Genomic DNA, 23,286 nt, shown 5'->3' on the forward strand with positions numbered 1-23,286 from the left:
CAAGATCTGATGATCTGACTGCAATAACGTTGCACGACGCATTAAATCACGCCAGACTAAAGGGGCGAACAAAAACAAAAAAATAAATGGGTAAAATTGAATGCATTTTAAAAGATCAATACTGGGATTCATGTATCGATAATCTTTCCTACAAATGTATATCGATAAAATATCGGTATATAGACATTTTTAACCCACCTCTAGTGTCTATGCGGGACAGCAAAATAGAAAGTCTTACATTCTATTGTAGAAATATTAGGCCTTTATATATTTGGATTTATCATCTTATATCAATGGTGCCTTCAGCTATAAACCCACCTCAATGCAGAATTCTATGCTAGCCGGGTACAAGCTCTTTGTTTATTAATTGTTAGTGACAAAGCTGTTTTAATCCCATTCCCCATGTTCACATCATCTGATTGTTGTGTTGTTGTCTCTAAACTGTCCGCGGTTGCTGGATAGAAGGCTGTCATCCATCATACATTAGGGATTTGAACAAGACGGGGACAGAAAGGAAGAATGTAAAGCGCCGTGTGACTATTTGTTTTTTAATGAGCTCTTTATCTTTGAGGAAGGGACAAGTGTCTGCGTCCCCACCCATGTATCCCATGCATACTGTATTAGCGCGTGTGTGAAACTACTCTGCTGTACACGTGATGGCAAATGGATTCATTTAGTTTTTTGTCTCGGCAGCAGTTCTCTCCTTCTCCTGCCGTTGAAGAGCTATTCAGTAAAAATGTGTTTTCCTCGCTATTAGGAAGTACGTGGCCATTTGAATAATGCATCCTGAGCGGTGCCACTTTATGGCAGCGTGTACAGTAACGATTCAAGGCCAGGAGGTCCAGAATGGCACAGAAATGTGTCGCTGTCAAATATACATGAGCAGTCAAGTGACTTTGTTTGAATATTATTAAGAGGAGCATGGAAAAGGCTGCAGCAGTCAGTGCACTGAGACATTTGGGTTCTTCAGTTGAAGGGATTTGCATGGCAAACAGTTGCAGCAAACAAAAAACCTCCCAGGGTGGCACGCAAGACTTTATTGTTTGCTCGACTCTTTTGGTTCCAACTGTGTAACATGCCGGCCATTTGTGAAGATAACCAATCGCTTAATTTTGTCTAATTGGGGAAAGAGAGCTTTTGAAAGAATTGGTAAGTTCAACCCCTTTTCTGTTATGCCAGCTAGCATTTTCAACACCATCAGCAATAGATCTTCCAAAGGAAATAATGGAACATTTCAGGGAGAGCTGAACGAGCACGACCACAGCGTTTGTGGATTAATGAGCGTGCAACTGATTAAAGAAAACATGGATTACACTGGATGATGCTCTTGAGAGTTTGTAAAAAGACGTTTGTTTTTTTGGGCAGTTTTGCTGTCGTGCAGCAGGAGCAAAACATCTGTGAGCTCAAGGCAAAAATCAATTTCTGGCTTAAGAATTTTTTTTAATTTTGGTGGTTTAGAGACAGAAACAGCAGGCCAAAAGTACACAGAGAAACTGAAGAAGTCACAAAAATGACCAAGAGATGGGAATGCACACTATAAAAAAAAACTAAGGAAAATGAGAAAAAAAAGGAAAGTCATCAAATGAATATATGAACACAGCTGAAAACTGAAAATCATTACTGTCCAGACAGGAGAGGGACACTCCCCTCAGAGTTTAATTTCTCAGCACAGAATTGTCAATTTGGAGGGAAGTAAAATTTAGGGAGAGGGGCTCAGCAGTCCTGATACAAGCATCAGAAATATCAATCTAGACAGTTGGATCTAATAGGGCAAACATAGGAACCTCAGAAAGTTAGCCTTCACTGGGTGTGACACATTGCTCCTCTTGCATTTTTGGGAACGGGGAAACGTTTCCCATTGTTGTGACAGACTGAGGAGGCACGGTGGTGCAGTGGTCAGCGCTGTCGCCTCACAGCAAGAAGGTTCCGGGTTCGAGTCCCCGCTCAGCCACGGGATCTTTCTGTGTGGAGTCTCCATGTTCTCCCTGTTCCTGCATGGGTTCTCTCTGGTACTCCAGCTTCCTCCCACCGTCCAAAGACATCCAGACTCTGTTGGGTTCAGCTCTGTTGGGTTTCTGTCCTAATTGACCGTAGGTGTGACTGTGAGTGTGAATGGTTGTCTGTCTATATGTGTTGGTCCTGCCATGGACTGGTGACCGTCCAGGGTCTCCCCTCTCTCTCGAAGTCTGCTGGGATAGGCTCCACCCCCCTGCAACCCTTAACAGGATAAGCAGAAGAAGATGGATGGATGGATGTGATAGACTGACAGGCCTTCTGCTCCCAGTAACTAACAAACAGGGGCAGTTGCACACTTGTCCCCTCTGTCCCTTTTTTATGTTGTGATGAAATGCAGCTGTGGTGTCTGGGGCTTTTTTTCCCCCCTCTTTCTTCAGATCTGACTTGATCTCCTTTATCCCTCTGCTGCCAGGCCAGTGTGGGATTAAAACATACTGTTGGGCTAAACAGATGTGTTCTAAGATTTTGGGAACATTTACACTAATTAATAGTTACAGCTCCCTGGCTCTGCTCCTGAGAAAACTAGATGTGTTTTTACACCCTTTGGTTTCATCTCCCTGCTCATTTCTCCTTTCTTTATTTCTAAGAGACAACTACTGCTGTTTCAAGAAATATGAAACAAGATGCTGTTAATTAGCAGCTAAGAATGGACATGATGAGTGAGCAAACTAATTATGATTTATTTATTAAATTTACTTATTTATTGTATAAAAATGGGGCATACTTTATGTATTCAGCCTGATGCCATAAGCAGCAGACCTGCTGCTCTGAGAGAGCTTTTTTTGTCGTTTAATGATTTATATGAAAACAGGAAAGTACACGAGCGCATAAAAACAAAAGTCTGGGACCTCATGTGGTCAGTGTTGCAAACTGTGACCAAGAGGCGGTAAGTGTGAAGTCCCATCTGTATTCTGTATCTATGTTCTGTAGTGGTCCCAGACTGGAGATGTGAACGGTCACGACAGCTGAAGAGGAACCTACAAGGCACAGTTTGCAATGATTCTTTTGGAGGGAGCAGCAGCCAACAGGAACCATAGTCACTCAGCCACACAGCAACTCACAGCATGGAGTCAGCCACGTTGCGGGGTCCCCCACCCATCCGTTATATTTTCAAATTTTAAATCTCCTTTCCTGCCATTCCTTTTTGCCCAACAAATTTGCAGTAACAAGGGAATAACCTATCAAAGCTCACTGTACCATCAAGTGGCCAGAGAATCTGATGGTGCAGGTTCACGCCGTGCTTGCATGGTAATCATATCAGAGCCTGAGCTGGTGTTCAGATAACAGCTGTAATAAGGCGCACCGGCATTCAGGCCACGGCCTTACGGGCCAGGATAACATTCGACACTGCAATATTTTCTTTGCTGTGATTACCGTTGTTAAAATTCAGGTTAATTATTGTTATACCACTGAAAGTGTACTTGAGCTCCCTGTTCATTTCAGCCTCGCGGTTTGGAAGAACGTGTGGAACTTTTTTGTGATGGATCAAAAACTGTACATATAAGCTTCTTTTCCCAACTCATTTTATTTTGGAGAACAACAGGCTTGTTGCTTTGGGGGGTGGGATCTTTACTGTTTGCCAGGAGGTTGTTTGGCTTCATGTATTCGGAGGGCCGAGCCCTCCAGTTATTATGATAATGATGGAGCCCTGCCATCAGTGTGTGCTGCCTATTGTGAGCTAAGCTCTCTATAATCTAGATGGGGCATTTATCCATTTGGAATGCATGCAGATAGACAGATTTTCTGTGGTTAAATATAGGCAAGGCTAAGGATTTGAATCCTAATGATGTGTGTGTGGGTTTTTTTTATATACCTGTGAGCATTGAGATGATAAATTGGTGACAACTAACCGACTTCCCTTAAATTTACTGAAATATACTTTTTTTTTTTTTTTGGAAATGATGTCAGACATATAATTTAATAGATATTTGGAATAAATGGGGTTCATGAGTGAAAGGAGATAGACATACCAAAATATATGTAAACATAGCATGACACTGATGACTCAGAGGTGATTTTCTTGCATTAAAATGTAGCTCGTTACCTGGTTAACATGCCTGCAGTGGCTTCATTCTCCATGGTTTGCTTCACTAAAGTATGCTTAACCCTAGAACACTAAGGTTAAAATTTGTAACATCATCACTAACGTCAGGTATATTTTACCCGATATAATATTACTGATAAAATGTAGTTTTCATCCAAATATATTAAAGTACAACACTGTATGCCAAATTGAAGGACTCTTCTTTAATTTTCCAATATGCAATGTCACATAAAATGAAAAAAAAAAGGCACCATGGGTGATGAGGAATTTCATCTGGTGTCCTTTGTTTTAACTTTCTTGGTCTTATCCTTGTAATTCGTCTGTAAGGATAAAAGCTGATCTGACCCTGGGCCTCGACCTGAGGCTGGGGGTGAACCTGTGGCGTCTCCCGTGAGTTCTTTTAACTGGTTGTAAAGCTGATGCTTACGACGCCAGCGTTAGCCTGATGCATAGCTGTGTTTAGACTGGTCACACTATGTCCCAACTAGGTGTTACTGGTAGCGTCCGCCATTACTGGTGTGACGAGGGCTGGGACTCAGATGTTCTCGGGGAGCTGACTCAACCTCATCTCACAGCGAACCTTGTACATCTGTTATGGACGTCCATTGAAGTGTCCAGGATAAGCCATCTCTGAGTCTCCAGCCTGTTTCTTGTGAATGACGCATTCCTTCATCACACAAAATTCATCTACAATGGGAGACCCCACAAAATGACACGACAAGAACCCTGCGGGTGAAAATCATCTGATGATAGCGTTCTAGGATTAAGTGTTGCTGGGTGCTCAATGGATTCTATTGAGAGTAAAGTCTGTCTTCACCTCTTGCATGTCCATGCTGCAGTTGGTGCTACCGGAGTACTCCATCCATGGGCTCTTCTGCATCATGTTCCTGTGTGCCCAGGAATGGCTGACTGTGGGCCTCAACATCCCTCTGCTCTTCTACAACACATGGAGGTAAATATTCAAACTTTCTGTGTGTGTTTGTGTGGCTGCTCTTGTACCAGTTAATGTTGCACAGGTGCAGTCGAAATTCATGGGCTCACCCATAAATCAATTTTTAGAAGACATCATACAAATGTTTCATAAAAATATGTTGGTCAGTGTGATCTGCCAGCAACTCTTACATTTACAAATGTATTTCAGGCAGGTTTTGAACTCCAAAACAAACATTTCACATAAAATCATCTTGACAGGCAAAGGAAAGACACATAAACAGAATACTCAGGAGTGGCATTTCTATACATACAAAATCAGCATTTATTACAACCATTGACCGCAGTGTAATAAGGGCGTCATTGTCTTTTTACTTCCTGAATACTGTTACTTTAAAAAACAAAAAATAATATTTCTCTAATGTCATCTAGGTTTGATGTCATCCAAAGATTCCAGCAAAATGCCATGTTTTGCTATCGTAAACTCTCAGAAAAGTAAAAAAAATCAAATAATACAAACTCTGGTTCTTCCGCAACCTTGACAACAGACAAACAGCAACAATCACATTCTTAAAATAGAACATGAATGATATTGTCACCTTCTTGAGTGTTGTACTGTTTAATTACACCAAGAGTTTTTTTATATTTGAGTGAGTAGTGAGGCTGGTGACACCAACAACGATGGGAAAGACACGTCTTTTAATAATCAAAGATAAAGACATAGTTGTTGGTTCAGAATCCTCTGCTGATACTACATCTCCTCCTGATATGCAGTATTTCCCCCACCATTTATCCGCTTAATTGCATCATGCAGACGATTATAGCATTAATTGTTCAGGATGCAAAGCTGTGAAAGAACCCAGGAATTGCTGGGTAGATAAAAGCAAGAGTATCTCTGCACCAAGACTTCTGGAAACCCTTAAAGGCGAAGTTTGGAAATTGGGTCACCATTCATTCCTTTTTTCCTGTCTTTATTACTGTTCTTCCTGCTGTTGCAGGGCTGACATGGACTGCTAGCAGCCTGATTGGTTTGAACTCAGCTGGTTGAAGAAGGAAAGGAGAGGAAAGGAAAGGAGAGGAGAGGAGAGGAGTGGAAAGGAGAGAAGGGGACATCTTGCTGTTTTATTAATTGGAAACTGTGCCAGATGCCTTCTGGCTACAGATTCTGCTTCCCGCACAGCTGAGATGAGAAGTATGGATGTGGCAGAGAGTGTAGCGCAATTCCGTATGTTGTGGATTGGAAAACAAAGGAGGGAGTATGGGGAGGCATGGGATGGTATGCCAGAGATAAAACAAGTGAGTGATGGAAGAGACACCTATAACAGACAAGAAAATTCAGACTAGGCAGAGGAGGGACTCTGATGAGGAGCCAAATAGATCCAGTCATGTGTAGTGGACAGGAGCATCACATGGCTCCTGCATGCCTGTATGACACTTCAACGCGGTTTAAAAAAAAAAAAAAAAAGACATGATATGACCATGAAAATGACTGCAGTCTCCACTTGAAAATCTGCCAAAATGAGATGCAGTTGGAAAAAAACAGAAAATCAAGGCAGATCCTTTTGTGGAGGACATGAAATCTTGTCAAACACTGTTATTCACTGCTAGTGGAAAATAAATGTTTTATTTTGTATTTTGGGGGAAATTTTGACTTCTTTAGTTCAACTAAAGTTCAAAACATTCACAAGTTAAAAAAGTGAAAATCTAAATGCTCACTAGTCCCACTAAATGTGCATGGATGCCTCCTGTTGGCTCCTAGGTAATTGGCTATTGGCTAATTGGAATGTTGCGCACGAATTAACATGTTGGCTTGACAAATTGTAACTATTTGTCATGTCTGCAAGTTACAGTGTACATGTGTACTAGTCAAGCCAAAATGCCAGCTAGTTAGTTAGTTACAGTCTATGTTGATAGTTAAGTAATCAGGCTAAAATGTTTACCAGTTAACCAGGAGGAGCCAGCATGTCCATTAGCTACACAAGTTGGGCCTGAGCCCTTCAAAACAGTCCAGGGATGATTTCACAGTGTTTGATCAGTGGGTAGCGAGCCATTTTCCCTCCAACTTATGATGGGCTTTAGTTTGTACAGGATCCAAGCACAGACACAGACTACTGGGAAAGTGAGATAAGTGGGTTTATTTCAAGGAAAGAGGGAACGAAATTGTGGTGTGGATGGGGGACATGCTGAAGGTGTGGGGGGGGGGTGAAGGGGTGGGCAGATGAATTAGGGGCTGGAAGCTGCTGGCAGTGTGCAGACAAAATGGAGAGAGGGTTGAAAGGAGGCCTGAATGACGGAACAAAGGTAGGGGCAACCACACGTAAACCATTGAATCTCTTTTGCTCAGACTTCCAGCATGCCAGCATCCTGCTCTTCTATTGTGGACAGATCTTCAAATGAACCCACCCTACATCTAAATTTAGATATTCAACCTGTTGACCAACTGCTTTCGAGGTGATTTCTGCATAATGCTCTTCCATCTTTACCGGTTGACTTTAAAGATAAGACAGGCTGCATTTAGTGGTTGGTACCTTTTTGCTTGACAGGACAGGGGAACCTTGAGCACGGGGTAAAATCTCTGGGATAAAAGTGGATACAGATAGTACACTGGAGATGCAAACTAGAAAGCAATACGCCAAGGCGCAGGCCCACCTGTCTCTTAAAAGGAATGGGAGCTGACACCAGCATAGGTTACATTCATGTTGTATGCAAAACACACCTTTGATTAATTTAGAGGCTAATGGCCCTTTGTACCTTGTGCAAGACTTAACGGTCAGATGATGAACTGTTTAAGCGATATGAAATGATTGGACACTTCCCAAAGGCACCGTGCGCCTTAGATTTGCTTAAACAGGGCTCTGAGTGAGTGCTTGCCCATGTGTGGGTGTTTCTTTTTGTCTAAAATATTCAGAGTGATCCTTAATGTGAATATCTGTGCGGATATAAAACGATGCAGTGTTCTTGATATAATTGTTGCTGTGCACTTGTCTTTATTTTTGTTTCACAAATATTATCAAGTGTGACTATGAATGACATTACAAGCCAACTGTTTGTAGTTGTTTGTTTGTTAGCTAACCTTGTTTCCCCTCATCATAAGTCATTTTTGCATGTATCTAATGAAAAAAATACATGGGATTGATTTATATTCAGTAATTCATTACAAACCATGTGGGATTCAAACAATGCATTTTACATAAAAGATGTACTTTCAAGTGCATTATCAAATACTTCATACATGCATGAGTCATCTATTGACCAAACAGACACAATTCCGAGATGTTCATTATATGGAAACCATACTTCATTGTGAACCAAGTGTGCATGATCTAACATACAGTATAGAAATGCAAACATCGTCTATGAGGACGCGTAAGGGCGGAGCCTCCTGGTCTGACTTGGTTACCCATCATACTTCACAAAATGCAAACTAAATGTCTGATTGATAAACGAAAAGATAAATGCATCCGGTTTATTCCCACTTGATACATTAATAACACAAGTTCATTAATATCAGCTCCACCGAAAGGCTAATTCTGTCTTATGAAAGCACTTTATGGGATGATTCTTCTCTTAGAGCATAAACAGCCCTCTAACAACAGGCAGTACTGCCAATTTCCCCTCACTGTCGTCTCCCAGGGATTTTGGGTACTCGTTTTCTGAATGACATACCTCCCGTTTCATAATTCTAACATCCCTGCTGAAGCAAGTCTCGCTGGGATGCAGAGTTCCAGGAAACGTTTCACAAATCCCCAAACCCATTCAGCTATGAATAACCCTGCAGGTTCTCTTTTTTAGTGACAGTGCACTTTTACATAGCCTGTAAATGAGACAGAGCTATAATTTTTTTTCTCTCTAGCAAATATTAGTTTTTCTAAATGCAAAAAGCAGTATGATTTCTAATTCAAGGGGGGATTTCTCTTCAGCTTTTAAAGTGGGTGATAATTGCCTGTTATCTGCAATGGGAAAATTCTTAATCAAAACTGCTTTAACTGAAAATTACTGAATTGTTTCTATATGGAGCTAGTTAGAAACGGATGAGGAGTCTATATGTATTTAGTTATGACATATCAGATCTGGGAAAAAAAATGTATTTAACATGCATGCAAACATTTGATCATACCTCAAAGGGACACCACATATCTTGTAGCCGTCAACCCCACAAGATATGTCAAGCAAACACACCGACAGTAGTAATGGTACTACTGTTGCTCCACCTGTCAGGCTTATCATTCTAGCATGACACATGAGCAGACAAAAATAGGATCCTACATCTGCATTTAATTTCTCTAGATGAAATGACAACTGGTAAATCTTGTGAATTGGCCATGTTGTGTTATGTACTATCAGATACGTGCTGGAAACAGAAGCTATCGCACAGGTTTTGGTCTCTGTGCTGCTATGTCCGCCTCCCGTTCTACGACCATGAGTTTGACACAAACTCTGGGCTTGAGCTGGACTCAGAAATACAGGTCTCTGCATGAGAACCATTGTTATTCATAAACCTCTGCTAGACCAGGCTGCAGTTTTGGGATGATACAATAACCAACGGGTTTGAATCCATATCACATGGAAACAAATGTACCGTGCAGTTAAGTCCTTGCTGGCAGCATTTACTGCACGTCATTTTCTCCCTCTCGTTCGGAGTCCTGTCTGATCCCATGAATGAAATAAAACGTAATTTAATAGACAACTTTGTAGATTTTAAGAATTCTTATTTATAATTGTATTGATATCTATAAATATGGAGCCTAGAGTCAGCACTTACTGTCAAAAAAAGATAAATATCTGTTAAATCAACATAATCAGGCCATACCATAATGCTGAAAGGTATTATGTATTATAGAAGAGAAGCATTTGATAATCATTATGTTTATATACATTAGCAACCTCCTGAGATCACTCATAACTAGTGAAGACTTTCTGTCCTTCTCTTTCTTTTTCTTATCCTAAATAAAATGCCCACAAATGGTAAAACTTACATCAGCTTAGCATATATAAAAATATCTGCCGTAGAGCTCAACAGCGTGGTCCTGGAACTGAAAATCCCATTTGTGGCCACAGACGCACAGCGAACCAGCAGATTATACCACTACTGCATGGTATATGATCCACTAGAAGCCTCAAGTTCACATACAAACCTTGTTGAAAGAAAACATTCCACTTTTGGATCCAGAGTCAAAAAGTGAGGGGTCATTGTTGAGCTCTATCACCATTGCTAATTGGTGCAAAAAGCCTCAAAGAATACACCCACAGAATCCTGTCCAGAACTGGGAAAAGAAGGAAATGAGACAGCCTTGTTGCACCGGCTGTGACTCATTCAACCTTCAAATGCAGCCTTCAAAGGATGCAACCTCTGTATGCCTGTCTGCCCTTTGGTGCTTGGAAGAGCTTTTAAGAGCCTCTGCAGCGGCCCGCTGCACCCATAACAGAACTGATGAGTGTAGTGAGCGTGCAAAGTAAGTTGCAAACTGAAGGGAATGTACAAATATTGTTTCCAAGACTTCTTTTCAGTATATAAAAGTAATTGTGATATCAAATGTTGAAGAGATACTCATTCACTTCCATGGACAGTATTTTACCTCTCAAGCATTCACAAATAAAGATAAAGATAAAGATATAAAGATAAAGATATTTTTTTCCCCCTTGCGTTACTTTGTGACTCGAGAATGCAGAAAGAACCCTCCACGTATATTTAGCTTGGAGCTAAATCTGTTCAAATCTGTCAGTTTACAAACACTCGCCAGCGCAACATCCCGTATAATCCACATCTTTTTCCAGTTGTATGCTCAATAATCCACAAATACTTCAAAATGAATTTAAGACCAACTTTGACTTTGATTCACAGAACTTTGTGGTCTACAGTGTTATAGTTTGCTTACTTTATCTCAAATCAAAAAAAGACAATGATTCTTCTAATCGAGCATGTAAAACCAAAGACAGCATTTCATTTTTAGTATTTAATGTGCAGGGCATTTGCAATATGTGGCACTGATACTGCGTCACATCTCATGCACACAGAATCCTGACCAGGTCTTTTTTATAGCACTGTGTGATACTATTGGCTTTGAAAGTGAGGTTTCTAGCTGAAGTCATGATCTCATTAGCATGTAGTTGTTGAAACTATTCCTGCTACTTTTGCTCATGGGCTTCTTTTTTGGAAAAGTTGTGAAATAGTTATGCATTCTGCTTACGCTTGTTGTGAAATCCAAAGCATAACAGATCTGCCATCTCTGTCTGCGATCATATCCAACTACTATTTTGCTCATGTCTGCTGCATGATGGTGTCCTCATAACTCATCGTACCATCTTCTCCATACATGCTTCCTCCCCATTTCTGCGATCATCTCCCCGACCTCTCTACTCCCCCCCATCCCGGGGTCTGGAACGGGTCAACTACCCGTGGTGTGGTCTTTGCCCCCTGTGGTAGGTACTTCCATTCCCCAACGGACACTAAGGAGTTGCTCTACGACCCAGCATCTGTGATGAACGGCGACACACTCAAGTTCTGCCTGAAGGAGGCCTGGTGCAAGCTGTCCTTCTTTGTCCTGTCCTTCTTCTACTATCTCTACTGGTGAGCATGTTCAAATTCATTACATTTGAATTTAAATTAGCCACAGCAAAATTATATATATATATATATATATATATATATATATATATATATATATATATATATATATATATATATATATATATATACCATTAAACATATTATTCAAACCAGGGTTGGAATGGAAATGGAGTAAATACAAAACCGCGAAGTTATAAAAAAAAATACATCCACATCATTTTGAGTTTGATTTCAGCTTGTTTCTATTACATGGTGCAACACTGGTTCAGGGTCATCACAGGGCACAATCACCTGATTTATTCTCCGAAGGTAAAGAGTGAAGCAATGTGAGTGCAAATCACTGAATAAAGCAACCATTTCTCTAGCAATCACATGCAAACCCCTGCACATCTTCAGGTCCGTTAGGATAGTTACGTTAGGGAACCGCTGCTAATGCATGTGATGTTGAGAGAATTTGATTCTTTACTTCATTGACAAGCACCAACACACACTGATCAAACTGCAATGCATAATGTTCCATCGTTCTGCATTTTGTGTACTTAAGGAGTTAATTACCCTTCTGATCGTGATGCTAACATTTCTGAATGTTTCTGCTAAAATGTTCTGCTGTTCTATGCCTGCTGTCCAGGTCTATTAATGCTGTTAATATTCATTGCGGATTCTTGTTCCATGTGTCATGTGGGTGCTGCAGTGTGTGGAACCTGGAAATATCCCTCTAATAGGTCTTATCAGTGGGAACACTTAAAGGTACAATCCTTATATTTTTAAGCTTTTATTTTATTATTGTGAATGAGGACATAGTTCTCGTATTCAGCAGGAAATCTGACCGTTGTGATTTCTCATATTTCCAACATTGTGATTGACCGTGTAAAGTTTGCCATCATTCATTAATGTGATTTTGTTGATATGTATGATACGTATGGAGGACAAAAATTGCCATAATCGTAAAGAAACAACACTGTGAATACATAACATGAAATTGTAAAAAAAATTAAAAAATAATAACCTCAAGCATCAAATAGAAATGAAAATAGAAATATTTTACATTTTTGTGTTTATTCCTGTATTTCTTCACCCAGAGAGGTTGACTTCTTGCTGGAGCTCTGAAATAGAACCTTCTGCAGGCATTATTCTGGTGTGATTCTCAGTCTCAGGGGAAAAGGGCAGTGTTAGCTTTCGCTGAATAATCTAAACTCCCCTTCATATTAGCATAAAGGTGAAGAAAACAAGGAATAAATCAAACCAGAAATAAGTACAAATATAGACAGAGAGAATAGAAATAAATGTTGAAATATATTGGAAATACATCATTTTATTAGTTTCCATTATTAATGTCCAAATGAACAGCGCATTTATTTTATTGAGGCTATTTTATCTTCCTTAGTCATTTAAGAATATGGCAGTTTTATCCACCATACTAACTGATATTTAGCTTTTAATTGATGTTGCAAATTTTGTCAGAGCCAAATCCACAACAGACACGGTTTATTGTTTTAGATTTTAGTTTTCATGAATTTTTTTTTTTAAATGATAACTCCGAAAAATGATTTAAAAATCGTTCCATTACAACAACAACAAAAAAAAGGATTGCAACTTTAACATGGAGTTGTTCTTGTATGTGTGCGATTACGCTGTGATCTTACATTTAACACATACAACATGTCCATTCTTGCAGGGGAAAAAATAAAAGGCAGCTTGAATAGTATGCTGTTAATGTGTTTATCACAGCAACATCACGCAGGTAGAAAAGCAACATCATGAGTATCACAGGTGCTGATGTGAAGGTGTGTGTGTGTGTGGGGGGGGGGGGTGTGGGTGCACGGTGCGGTCAGATGATGAAGTCAATACACTTTCAACATGAGCTTCTAGAAACATCCAGCTGTTTTCAACCAAGTCGTATCTCAAGCCAAATGTGTCATTTCCTCTACAAACATGGGAGCAAAAGCTTTATTTTTTTTATCAAACCATGAAATATCCCTCACATCAACTGACCAGAGTTCTACAAATAACATTCCTTCCTACAAAGGAAAAAGGAGTGAGAGAGAGAGAAACTGGTGGTTGCTCCCTCCTGGCATGGTAGTGACACAATCACAAGCACAGACAACAACAGGGGTTAGTGCTCTATTCTCATGTGTCATTCATTCACATCAAACTGCAGAGGGAAATCAACTCACAAAAACAAAAATTAAATGAGCAAACAAGCAAACAAACAAACAAAAAAACAACAACTTTGGCGCTGACTTTAAAAGATCCTGTGGTGGTATTGCATGTTCAAAACTTCATGTGCATTTCTGTCCCTTCAGAAGTCAATTTCTCTTCATTAATGTAAGAATACATGTCATTGGTAGCTATGGAAAAAAAAAGAAAAAAGAATAGCGACTGTAACTAAAAAAGACTGTCCTAGCTGATATTTTTGAACTCATCTTGCTTCTCCATCTTGCTCCATACTGTCTCACTCATACTGGCTTGATCTGCTGTTTTAGAGACCACTGGTAGCAGCAGCAGCAGCAGGAGCAGTGAGGTACCGCTACCACCTTCCTTCTGTGCAGGGTGATGGTCCATTCACTTCCAATTTCTGAAAGAACATTTCTAAAAATCTTCTAAGTATTAAACATTGTGAGATTGGTCTATATTCAATTATTCCATGGCGAATAGACCTCTCATTGTTTGTTATAGCTTTATAACACACTTGAATTACCTCAGTGAAAAACTCCTGGAAGCTGACCACTGCATCGCTTTCGGTCCAGTCAGGAGTGAATATCTGTCTCTCAGAAGCTCTAGAATCCAGCCTGGAACTACTCTGACTTTTAGGTGTCTTTGCACAATAAATCCAGAATGATATTGAACATCTTTTGTAAATTGTTATCCAGTTTCCCCTCTCCGTTTATTAATTTAACGTGCCATACTGTAACATGTGATGCTGTTAACCAATCAGAGCTGTTACAGGAAGTTACCTCGGCTGTAAGGAGAGTTTGTAGTTTTATATAGCTACATATAAATTATATATATCATATCATATGTAAATGCAAGTAGACATAGGAATAAAAAACAATTAGTGGACTCATGTGCATGAATGTCAACTGTGTTTGCAGAGAGAATTTCTCTGTATCCTTTCATGAATCTGAAAATACGTCCTAGTTAAAAATCCATCTTCTCAATGCTTTTAAGTAAGAAGTTTAAGAAGTTAAAGAAAATGTTCATAAATGAGGCTGTGATTTACCTGCTTTTATTACTTTAATGATTGGTCCCACAAAAATTGTGTAATCAGTAACTTAAAATTTGACACAGACAGTAATATTGGCCCTCATTTATCAAAGGAGCGTACGACCAGAGACCGGCATAAAACGTGCGTACGTTCATTTCTAAACAAGCTGTGGCGTTTATCATTTTGAGCGTGAGCGCATTGTGCGATGAAAGCTTATGACGCGTCTGAGTTCGTGGACGCAAATTTAGATTTGACCAGAGGTGACTTGTGCTTCATGGACAGGAGTGGGAGAGTTGTTTTGACAGCCAGCGTCACTGATGAAGATGTGTGTGTCACAACGAATCCTTATGGTAAATATGTAGCCTCTTAATTAAAAAATATTTTTCAAATATATAATTGTGTACCCGATTACCTTTTCAATTTGAAATGGTGCATGGAACGCTGCTTTAATTAGTCGTAGGTCCACAAACAATCCCGTAATTGAAATCTGTTGATTATTCTAACAGATCCGTGATGTGAGAGGTGGAACTTTAGTCAGTCGCCAATTTAAACGACGGCTTTGGCTGTGACATGTCAAGGCTCAGCGATGGCGGATCTGGCTCTGTGAGAGGACCTTAACGCACACATCAGGCGAAAGGGAGTTTTCCGGGGCCGCCAGGATTTCTTCCCGGAGAGAGATGAGTGGCTCTTTAGTCGTTTTCCTCTCCCTCGGCATCTCCTCCTGGAGTTACGCACACAATTATAATCTTCACTGTTGGCCACAAAGCTCATTTACGTCAGACCGTTTCTTCTTGACGGCAAATAAAACCGTTTTTTATACTAAGTGGGTAAAACTAAGTTGTATCAAACGTTTAACCATCAAATGTTTGATTAACCATCACAGATGTAGAAATTCAAATATTCCACCGTGCGACTGACTGTGGAAACGCTGTTGACCGCAGTTGTAATTTTCCACACCGATTTTTTTTTTGTTTTTTGCCTGCCTTTAATACCTGATTTCAGGGGACCAAACAATACTAAACAGTGCGCGTCTACCAGACTCATGATTGTCTCCACTTCAGCCTGTGAGTCTCTCCATGTCGGAAACTCTCAACTTCGAAACCACGCGTTTGACGTGATAGTACGATGGATTTCAGCCGCCGAATTTATTTGCGCTGGTTTGTACGCTCGTTTGATATATGAGGGCCACTGTGTAGTAACTTAGCACTTTTAAATGAAATTAGTAAGTCGTATGTAAAATGTATCAACACACCTCTGGTTGTTGAGGAGGAGAGGCTTGCAAGTAGGGGGGCATTTTTATTTCAACAATACAGATCAACATGTTTTGGAGTGTTACCATACGATAACTACGGTTTGGTCAAAAAGCTTCCGGTTCATCCTCTCTCTCTCCCTTCTCGGCCAATAGAAATAGGAAATTTTAATTGTATTCAAATCCCCGTTACTCATTTTTAAAAATGTTTTAACATCACAATATTCCATAAATAACAGGTAATATTTCAGTAGTGTAAAAATTTTGTATTGATAAAAATGTCAAACAGCTGGAATTGGAAGTGAATTGACCTGAAACCCGCTCCATGAGATCCGTCTCTGTTTTTTGACCCTTCTTTTCCACCGTGCCCTGAACACTCCAGTGCTGCTTGCCTGCATCTGTGACCTAAACACATAGACACGGGAGCAACATCCATGCATGTGATGAAACCGTGCAAGCCCTCACACAACTCAACACGCTTACTGTGCTCCGCCAGGGTGACGGGTGTTTGAAAAATACTTTTGTGTTGCTCAGGTTTATCTTACAGAGGTGACACACTTCCATTACCTGAATGTTCTTGAGTCTTGAGTCTTGTGAGTTAGAGCACAGACGCACAAGCTCAAAGGGCTTTTTATTAGTTGAACACTTGACTAAAATGATCAAATTCAACCAAGAATTAAAAAATGGGGCACGTAGGTGAAACATTACCGTTACGCCTTTGTTGAAATCATTTTAAAAGTATGAGTTAGGTTGACATTTTGACGGTGAAACCCTTCTTGCATGTTTGCACTGTAACCTGGCCTCACGTGAGCTCTTTGCTGCCTCCTTAGCCTCCTCCTGACACTGGATAATGATGCCTTGCCTGACTAATGAAGATTCCTTCAGAATGTGACCTTTGACTTCTACCCTTCTCACTTTTTTCCCTCCTTTCCTCTTGAATCCCTCACAGGAATTCGGTGTGGAATGTGATGCATCTGAAATACTTCTCCTGTGCAAGATGAATACACGTTTCTTTTCTCTGTCTGGTTTAAAATACTGGTCATGCATGTTTCTGGATGCTGCCCCCCATGAGCCCTGCGTTTATGGGACATACAATTTTAGCATAGTACTTGTTATTTTTTCCCCACTTTGTGGGAATGGAAATCTAGTTTTCATGGTTCTTTAAAACACACACACACACACACACACACACACACACACTCACGCATGTCTAAGGTTAACCTCGGCTCATTTACTAGACAGATGTGTAAAGCTAATGGAACATGAAATAAGCTACATCTGTTCCTTGAAATGTTTTCAGCAGCCAGGGAATTACCTCACATGACTGGAGTTCTCTTTCATTCAGGTGAAGTGTTTTTAAAAAACACAGACCATGTGTTTGGTGTGAGATAAATTCATCTCAGGACACAGCTTTTTTTTATAACTAGAATTATCTTAAGCCGGTGCAGACAAAGGTCGCGTGTTTTGACGCGGTGGAGGTTTGTCCACCTAACTTGTGTTAACCATGAAGATGGTACATGGTTTGTTTTTGAATTTTTTTAGTGCTTTCTTTGTTTTTGTAACACAAAACTAAGCTACTTTATGTACAGAACTTGAAAATGTACGAATTCAAGGCCCCAACCGAATGTTTTGATAAGAACACTATCTGGCTGGGCCTGTTGACTTGACAAATAGCTGGCAATGTCAGTGCAGTACTCCTGCTGTACGTTGGCAGTATTGTAACAGCCATCAGCCCTGGTGAGTCCGCAACTACTTATCTCACTCACGGTGAATTCACACAGAATGGACTGTGGCCACAGGTAGAACCATGAATTTGTAGGTTCTGCCTGCTCCCTATCAAAGTTCAATATCTCGGATATTGCAGTATTGACAGTACCATGAAAATGCACCAACAAGGTTTCTTTGCTGAGTGATAGTTGACTTTGCCATGTTCATGTTGCAGAGGATCAACTGTGGATTTGCACATTGAATACAGAACAATGGTGTAGAGCAAGGAATTAAATATTAAGAAAAATGTAAGGTTTTAAATTTTAGCCTAGTCTCCATCTTTCAGGCAAGATTTTGATACTCAGAAAATGCAGAGTAATCAGGAATTACTTTCAAGGTGTATAAATTTGGTTTGGAAGACCCAAACATGGGCTGTAGCCCCTGATGCCTCAGCTCCCAAGGTCAAAGGTTACAATAATTTGATACAAACATGAAAATTCTCAGAGAAATTCTTCAAGTACGGCCTTCCATTCTCATTCAGAAATGAAAATCAGCTTCCGAGATTAAACTTGGCTGGGTATAAGCACATTATAAAGATGACAAGGGGGAAGCTACTTTTACTTGAAATGAAAATAACAATTACTACTGTGTGAATGTAATTACAAAATAGTGTTCGGTGGGGAAAAATAAATTCCTAAAAGAATATCATCTGTCTTCTTGTGTATTTCACTACACACATTACATGCAAGCCTGCACTCTACAGTAAATTCTAATTAGAGGTACAATAATTGGATGTAAACTCATTAGTGCACATTGTTGCTGTGTAATAAGGTGTCATGTTAAAGTAAGTGTTCACTGCTAATTCCTCTCCAATATGCTCCACAGCTCATGCTGGAGTTAGACACATTTATAATACAATTTTAGGTCATAACACTATGTAATCCCACTGAATTTAATCAATTAAAAATGGAGGTTTTATTATTTTTCATCTTCCCCTAATTTATGAGTGAACAGGAAGATATTAGAGGTCAAGGATTTATGCCCTGAATCTTACTACATCGCAGTTACTGAAGGCCTGTCCGTGTGTTCATAATTGTAAAAGCAGCAAATTACATTTTACACTCTCAGTGGAAAACCAGAATTAAATGATGGTGGTGTGAAAAAAAAAGGTTAAATAACAATTATAAACAAGCATAAATGTACAACTCGGGGTTCATGAGTCTATGCCAAAATGCTGAAAATGTCTTCCATACACATGTCAAGTATGTTTCTTTTCTAGTCTTTGCCTGGATGGTGTTAGTCTTTGTTTTGTGTTTTAGGTGTATGGGTGTGTTAGGTTCCATTAAAAAACATGTTTGTCAAAAGTACAGACTCATTGGAGTACTGCCTCTTCAACCAGATTAAAATAATATCTAATATCATTTGTATGATGGGGCAGGAAGTGTCAGATTTGAGTGCATCATGTTTTCTCAGTGTCTAATGAGGCTGTGAACATGAAGGAGCCAATCTGCTAATGAGGAGGACAGTTCTCTGAAGCTACAGAGGGAGAAGGTCAGGTCCTACGAGGAGCAATGATGTCTTCACACATTTTTACCTCTCTTTCTGCGAATATTCATGAGTGAACTGACAGTGTTCTCACCAGCACGGATTAATGGAGGCGTTAGGAGAGGCTTCCAGAATGAGTGTAAACCTCTGAACTCATTAGATTCTTCCAGCGAGTTGCGGATCTGTTCCCCTCAAGCCACCGCTCAGGGATGTGATGTGTTAAATTCCCATGTTCTTCCATGCAAGCCTGTCTTTTTCCAGGTACACAACTCGGATAACTTTGTCCTGGTTGGAATACCCCAATGGGACGTATGCTCACATCACTGTGCAGCTTGCTTTGTGCATTCTCATTGCATTACATGATGCTCATCAGCTTCTGCTTTTGATTTTAGTTTGGCTTTTTTTCCTCCCCCCTCCTCCCCCCACAGCTGCAGCTTTTGTATAAACTGAATAAGAGCACAAACATGCCAGGAAGGATTTGTGTTTCTACATTTTTAGGTCATGGTAAAAACCTAAAAAATGTAAATATATGATCTTGAATAGAGAAACAGTGATTCTGACATGAATGTAACAATTTTATTTGTGAATCGGGAGTCCAATAATCTTTGTAAGAATATTCTATTTTCTTGTATTTTGGGGGGGAAATGACCAGCTATTTTAGTTTAGATGCATCACCTCAGCTGCATTGAATGACATTTTGAAAACCAGCTTTACATGTAAACCCTACACCTTAAATCGGTAACGAGAATTTGAATGTTGAATGATTTCAAACGAATTCTCACCGTTGGTCCCTTTTTCACATCCTGATTTCTAAATGTCTTTGTGACGCTTTGTGCAACATCAGGCCGCCAACCATTGGTTGCATTGTAAAATAATAACAGTGAGGTCAGAGTTTGCTTTTCAATCAAAATATTCCACTCTAAACTAACTGGATTTCAAACAACAACAAACAAATAAACGGCTACGCGCTTTTGTGTGACTTCTAGATCTGAAAGTTATGTGGTTTGTATGGTTATAAAAGTAATGGTAGAATTACACTGGCAAACTTGGATGATATGTGGTGCAAATCAACTACATGATGTAACTATTTCATAATTATTTTAATCTGTTTATTGCAATTAAGTCACCTCAAACTCCCATGTTGGAAGCAGCAGTCATCCACAGACATTTCCTGGAGAGACAGCAGGGAAATTCAATGAGCCGCGTTCGCCATGTTTGATTTTCTGACGTATATGTGGGACCTTAACAGGTACAAGACAGCAGTGCAGGTATTTTAGTTATCGTCGATGAAATGAGATGTTGCTGGTTCCTGCATAAATGCAAGCTGCCCGTCTTCTTTTCTTGTTGAGAAAGACTAATAATCCCATGATGACTCACATCCATCATGAGTGCAGCAAACAGAAACAAACACGTGATCGCTTTACATTTCTCTTAACGCAAGACACACAACAGACACTGTGTGATTGGAATGTGCATACCTGGCCAGGGAGGATTAAATTTCCTGGGAATGTTTTTGAGGCAGCTCAAACATTGATAATGAAACACTAGCCTGTATATTGTAAGAGCCACTGGTCGTACCAGGCTGCTACAGCAGTTTGTTGCTCCTGAATTCAACTTTTATGCACACTTTAATCCACTGATCGTCATTGCTGCTGTTACACAGTCAATGCAGGACACTGACACACGCGAGACACCGCAGGTACTGCAGAACATTGCGCAAACCACGTGACAGATATTTTCAAAAGGACACCAGATATAAAGGTTTTCTGTCAGCAATTAAGATAAACAAACAACGCACTTTTCATTTAACTACCTGTTCAGAAATGTGTTGAAATGAATAACCTGAAACAGTATGGCTCCATGATGCTTTTAAGCAGAACACACTCACACTCACACACACACACATACACACACACACACACACACACACACACACACAGTCAAATGTGCTACGCCATTAGATGATCATTCCATCATTTTTACTGTCCAGTAAGATGAGTGTTGACTCACGTCTTGTGTTTCTCTTCTTCTGTTTCAGTATGATCTACTCCTTGGTTACCTCGAACTGATTTATCAGCAACTGAAGAGAAAAAAGCCTCTGGATGCGCAGACTGCCATTTTCTCTAGAGTTGACACATAAAAAGACATTTAAAAGTGAGAAAGAGAAATCTTTTCTCGCTGTGAAGCTTTCTGCTTCCCCAAAGAAGATGGACATGTTTTATGCTCGATTATAGCTCAATGGTGAACGTTAAATTGACCGTTTACACTTTGACTGGTCATAGCAAGACTTAAGATATTCACTGCCTGACAAACGTTTGTACTACACATACACACACCAACAAACACCCTCTCACTCACACACACACACACACACACACACACACACACACACACACACACACACACACACACACACACAGCCTCCTCTGGAGGGGTACAGTGTTTACTGTACAGTAGCAGCACCGGTAGCCGGGAGGGGGAAGAGCACAGTAGCGTTTGCACAGTTTGTCTCAGGCACAGCACGGTGAAGCACTGTCCAGGCCAGTACAGCTCACCAACTCTCAGTCATTCCTCTTTGGCACCTCACCAACTGTAGCTTCACCTGTGAGTCAGACATGAAGGATGCATGGACGAGGAACAGGTCACACTGTACAGCAGAGGGAGAAGGTCCAGGGTGGCTCGCTTTCCCTGATTTCCCCTGGACAGCGCACACAGTTGAGTTCACAGCCTGTGGGATTTTCTTACATTAACATTACATGAATGGCTTTTGTGACGTGTGCATTTTAGTGTATTCTTTGACAAAAGGCATTTTAATTGAAATATGGAGGAACTCTATATGCCTTCTTAGTGTTGTTCTAGTGTCGTTCTATCCTGGGAAACTTTTCTAAAACTCCAACTAAAAGTAGAAAACTGAAATCTGTCAAAACTTTTATAGAAGAGGAGCACCTGCACAAATAGTGTCTTTGATCTTGCACAATATTTGCAATATTTGGCTGTATATTATAGGTCATTTATAATAGGTATGATAGCCACACAGGTGAAGGTCTTCCAGTATATAAAGAAGTATCCAGCTCTATTGAAAACAGGGAAACTATAAGAATCTTTTCTAGCTCTATTTAAACAAAGGACCAATATTTTTTCTTTTGTTTTCAGTCACTTAGCCTGTTTGTTAGATATTAATGGCTTGCCTCCATTATTTATTAAAAAAATTATCTTCCAATGTAACCACTTCATTAGAAATGAGTGGTGAATAAAGCAGAAGACAAAAATGGTACTTAGCATCATCCCATCCAAATAAAGCAACAGTAGCAAATGAGATTCACCTTCATTCCCTGAATTTGCACCAATCACACTCGAGGGCATGGAGACATTCCGGGGAAGAGAGTTACGTCCTTCCATACAGATGTCAAGTTCAACTCAAGAGCAGCATCCGTGCAGCTGGAAGGAATCTCTGTTTCTCACAGGTATTTCAGTAGGGCGGGTCCCGGACTCGGACCTGCACCCTCCATGTGTAGCACAGTCCACCAGGCCACATCCTCATCGTCATCCTCGCAACTCAAGGAGCAGATAGGAATGCCCCACTCTCATTGTTTTTGCTTATTATTCTAAGTCAAGCATTTTCTTACAGTGTATGTGACCAACCAAGTTGAATTTAGATATTGTTTATGAAATAAAGTATTTTAAAATCAAAATCTTGATGTTTGTATTTGTAATGAAAGTGAATTTCAGAATTTTCCTAGAATGAGGTTTGACTATAAGAGCTCCCTGTATGTCAACAGATAAAAATGTCTGTCAGTGGATGTGATGGCGAAGAGGAGCGCACCGTGCTGTATTTGTCGGGAATGGTTTTTATACTACGCTCACAACGTGAATCATATACCGTCAGAAAGATAAAGCTCTGTCCCTTCAATATGAATGCTGTCAGCAGAGGAAGAGGAAATCATGCATCACTGATACAGCAAACATTTCTCAACATGAGACATTGTCATGAAAAAATCATGCTCCTGTTTTATCATTTATGC

At 40.0% G+C, this 23,286-nt stretch overlaps 1 protein-coding gene across 5 annotated transcripts in view; it reads left to right on the top strand.

Moving 5' to 3' along the window:
* Positions 1-22,904, top strand: part of cnih3 (cornichon family AMPA receptor auxiliary protein 3) — a 97,892-nt gene extending 74,988 nt beyond the window's left edge. The window contains exons 4-8 of one of the 5 annotated variants that reach the window (XR_015110617.1): positions 4,900-5,011; positions 11,411-11,558; positions 12,250-12,305; positions 14,042-14,079; positions 21,303-22,904. Coding sequence is in view for 4 of the 5 variants with exons in the window: in XM_086189676.1 (XP_086045802.1) it covers positions 4,900-5,011; positions 11,411-11,558; positions 21,303-21,333 (291 nt within the window). In the remaining variant the exon portion in view is untranslated. Of the gene's footprint in view, positions 1-4,899; positions 5,013-11,410; positions 11,559-12,249; positions 12,306-14,041; positions 14,080-21,302 lie in introns of all 5 variants that reach the window. The other 4 variants (XM_086189679.1, XM_086189677.1, XM_086189678.1 and 1 more) reach the window with 4 other exon arrangements.
* The last annotated feature ends 382 nt before the right edge of the window (positions 22,905-23,286 follow it).

This window comes from Aulostomus chinensis, chromosome 20 (genome assembly GCF_037954235.1).
Source record: "Aulostomus chinensis isolate RoL2024-O1b breed Wild chromosome 20, RoL_Achi_v1.0, whole genome shotgun sequence".
NCBI classification, from domain to species: domain Eukaryota; kingdom Metazoa; phylum Chordata; class Actinopteri; order Syngnathiformes; family Aulostomidae; genus Aulostomus; species Aulostomus chinensis.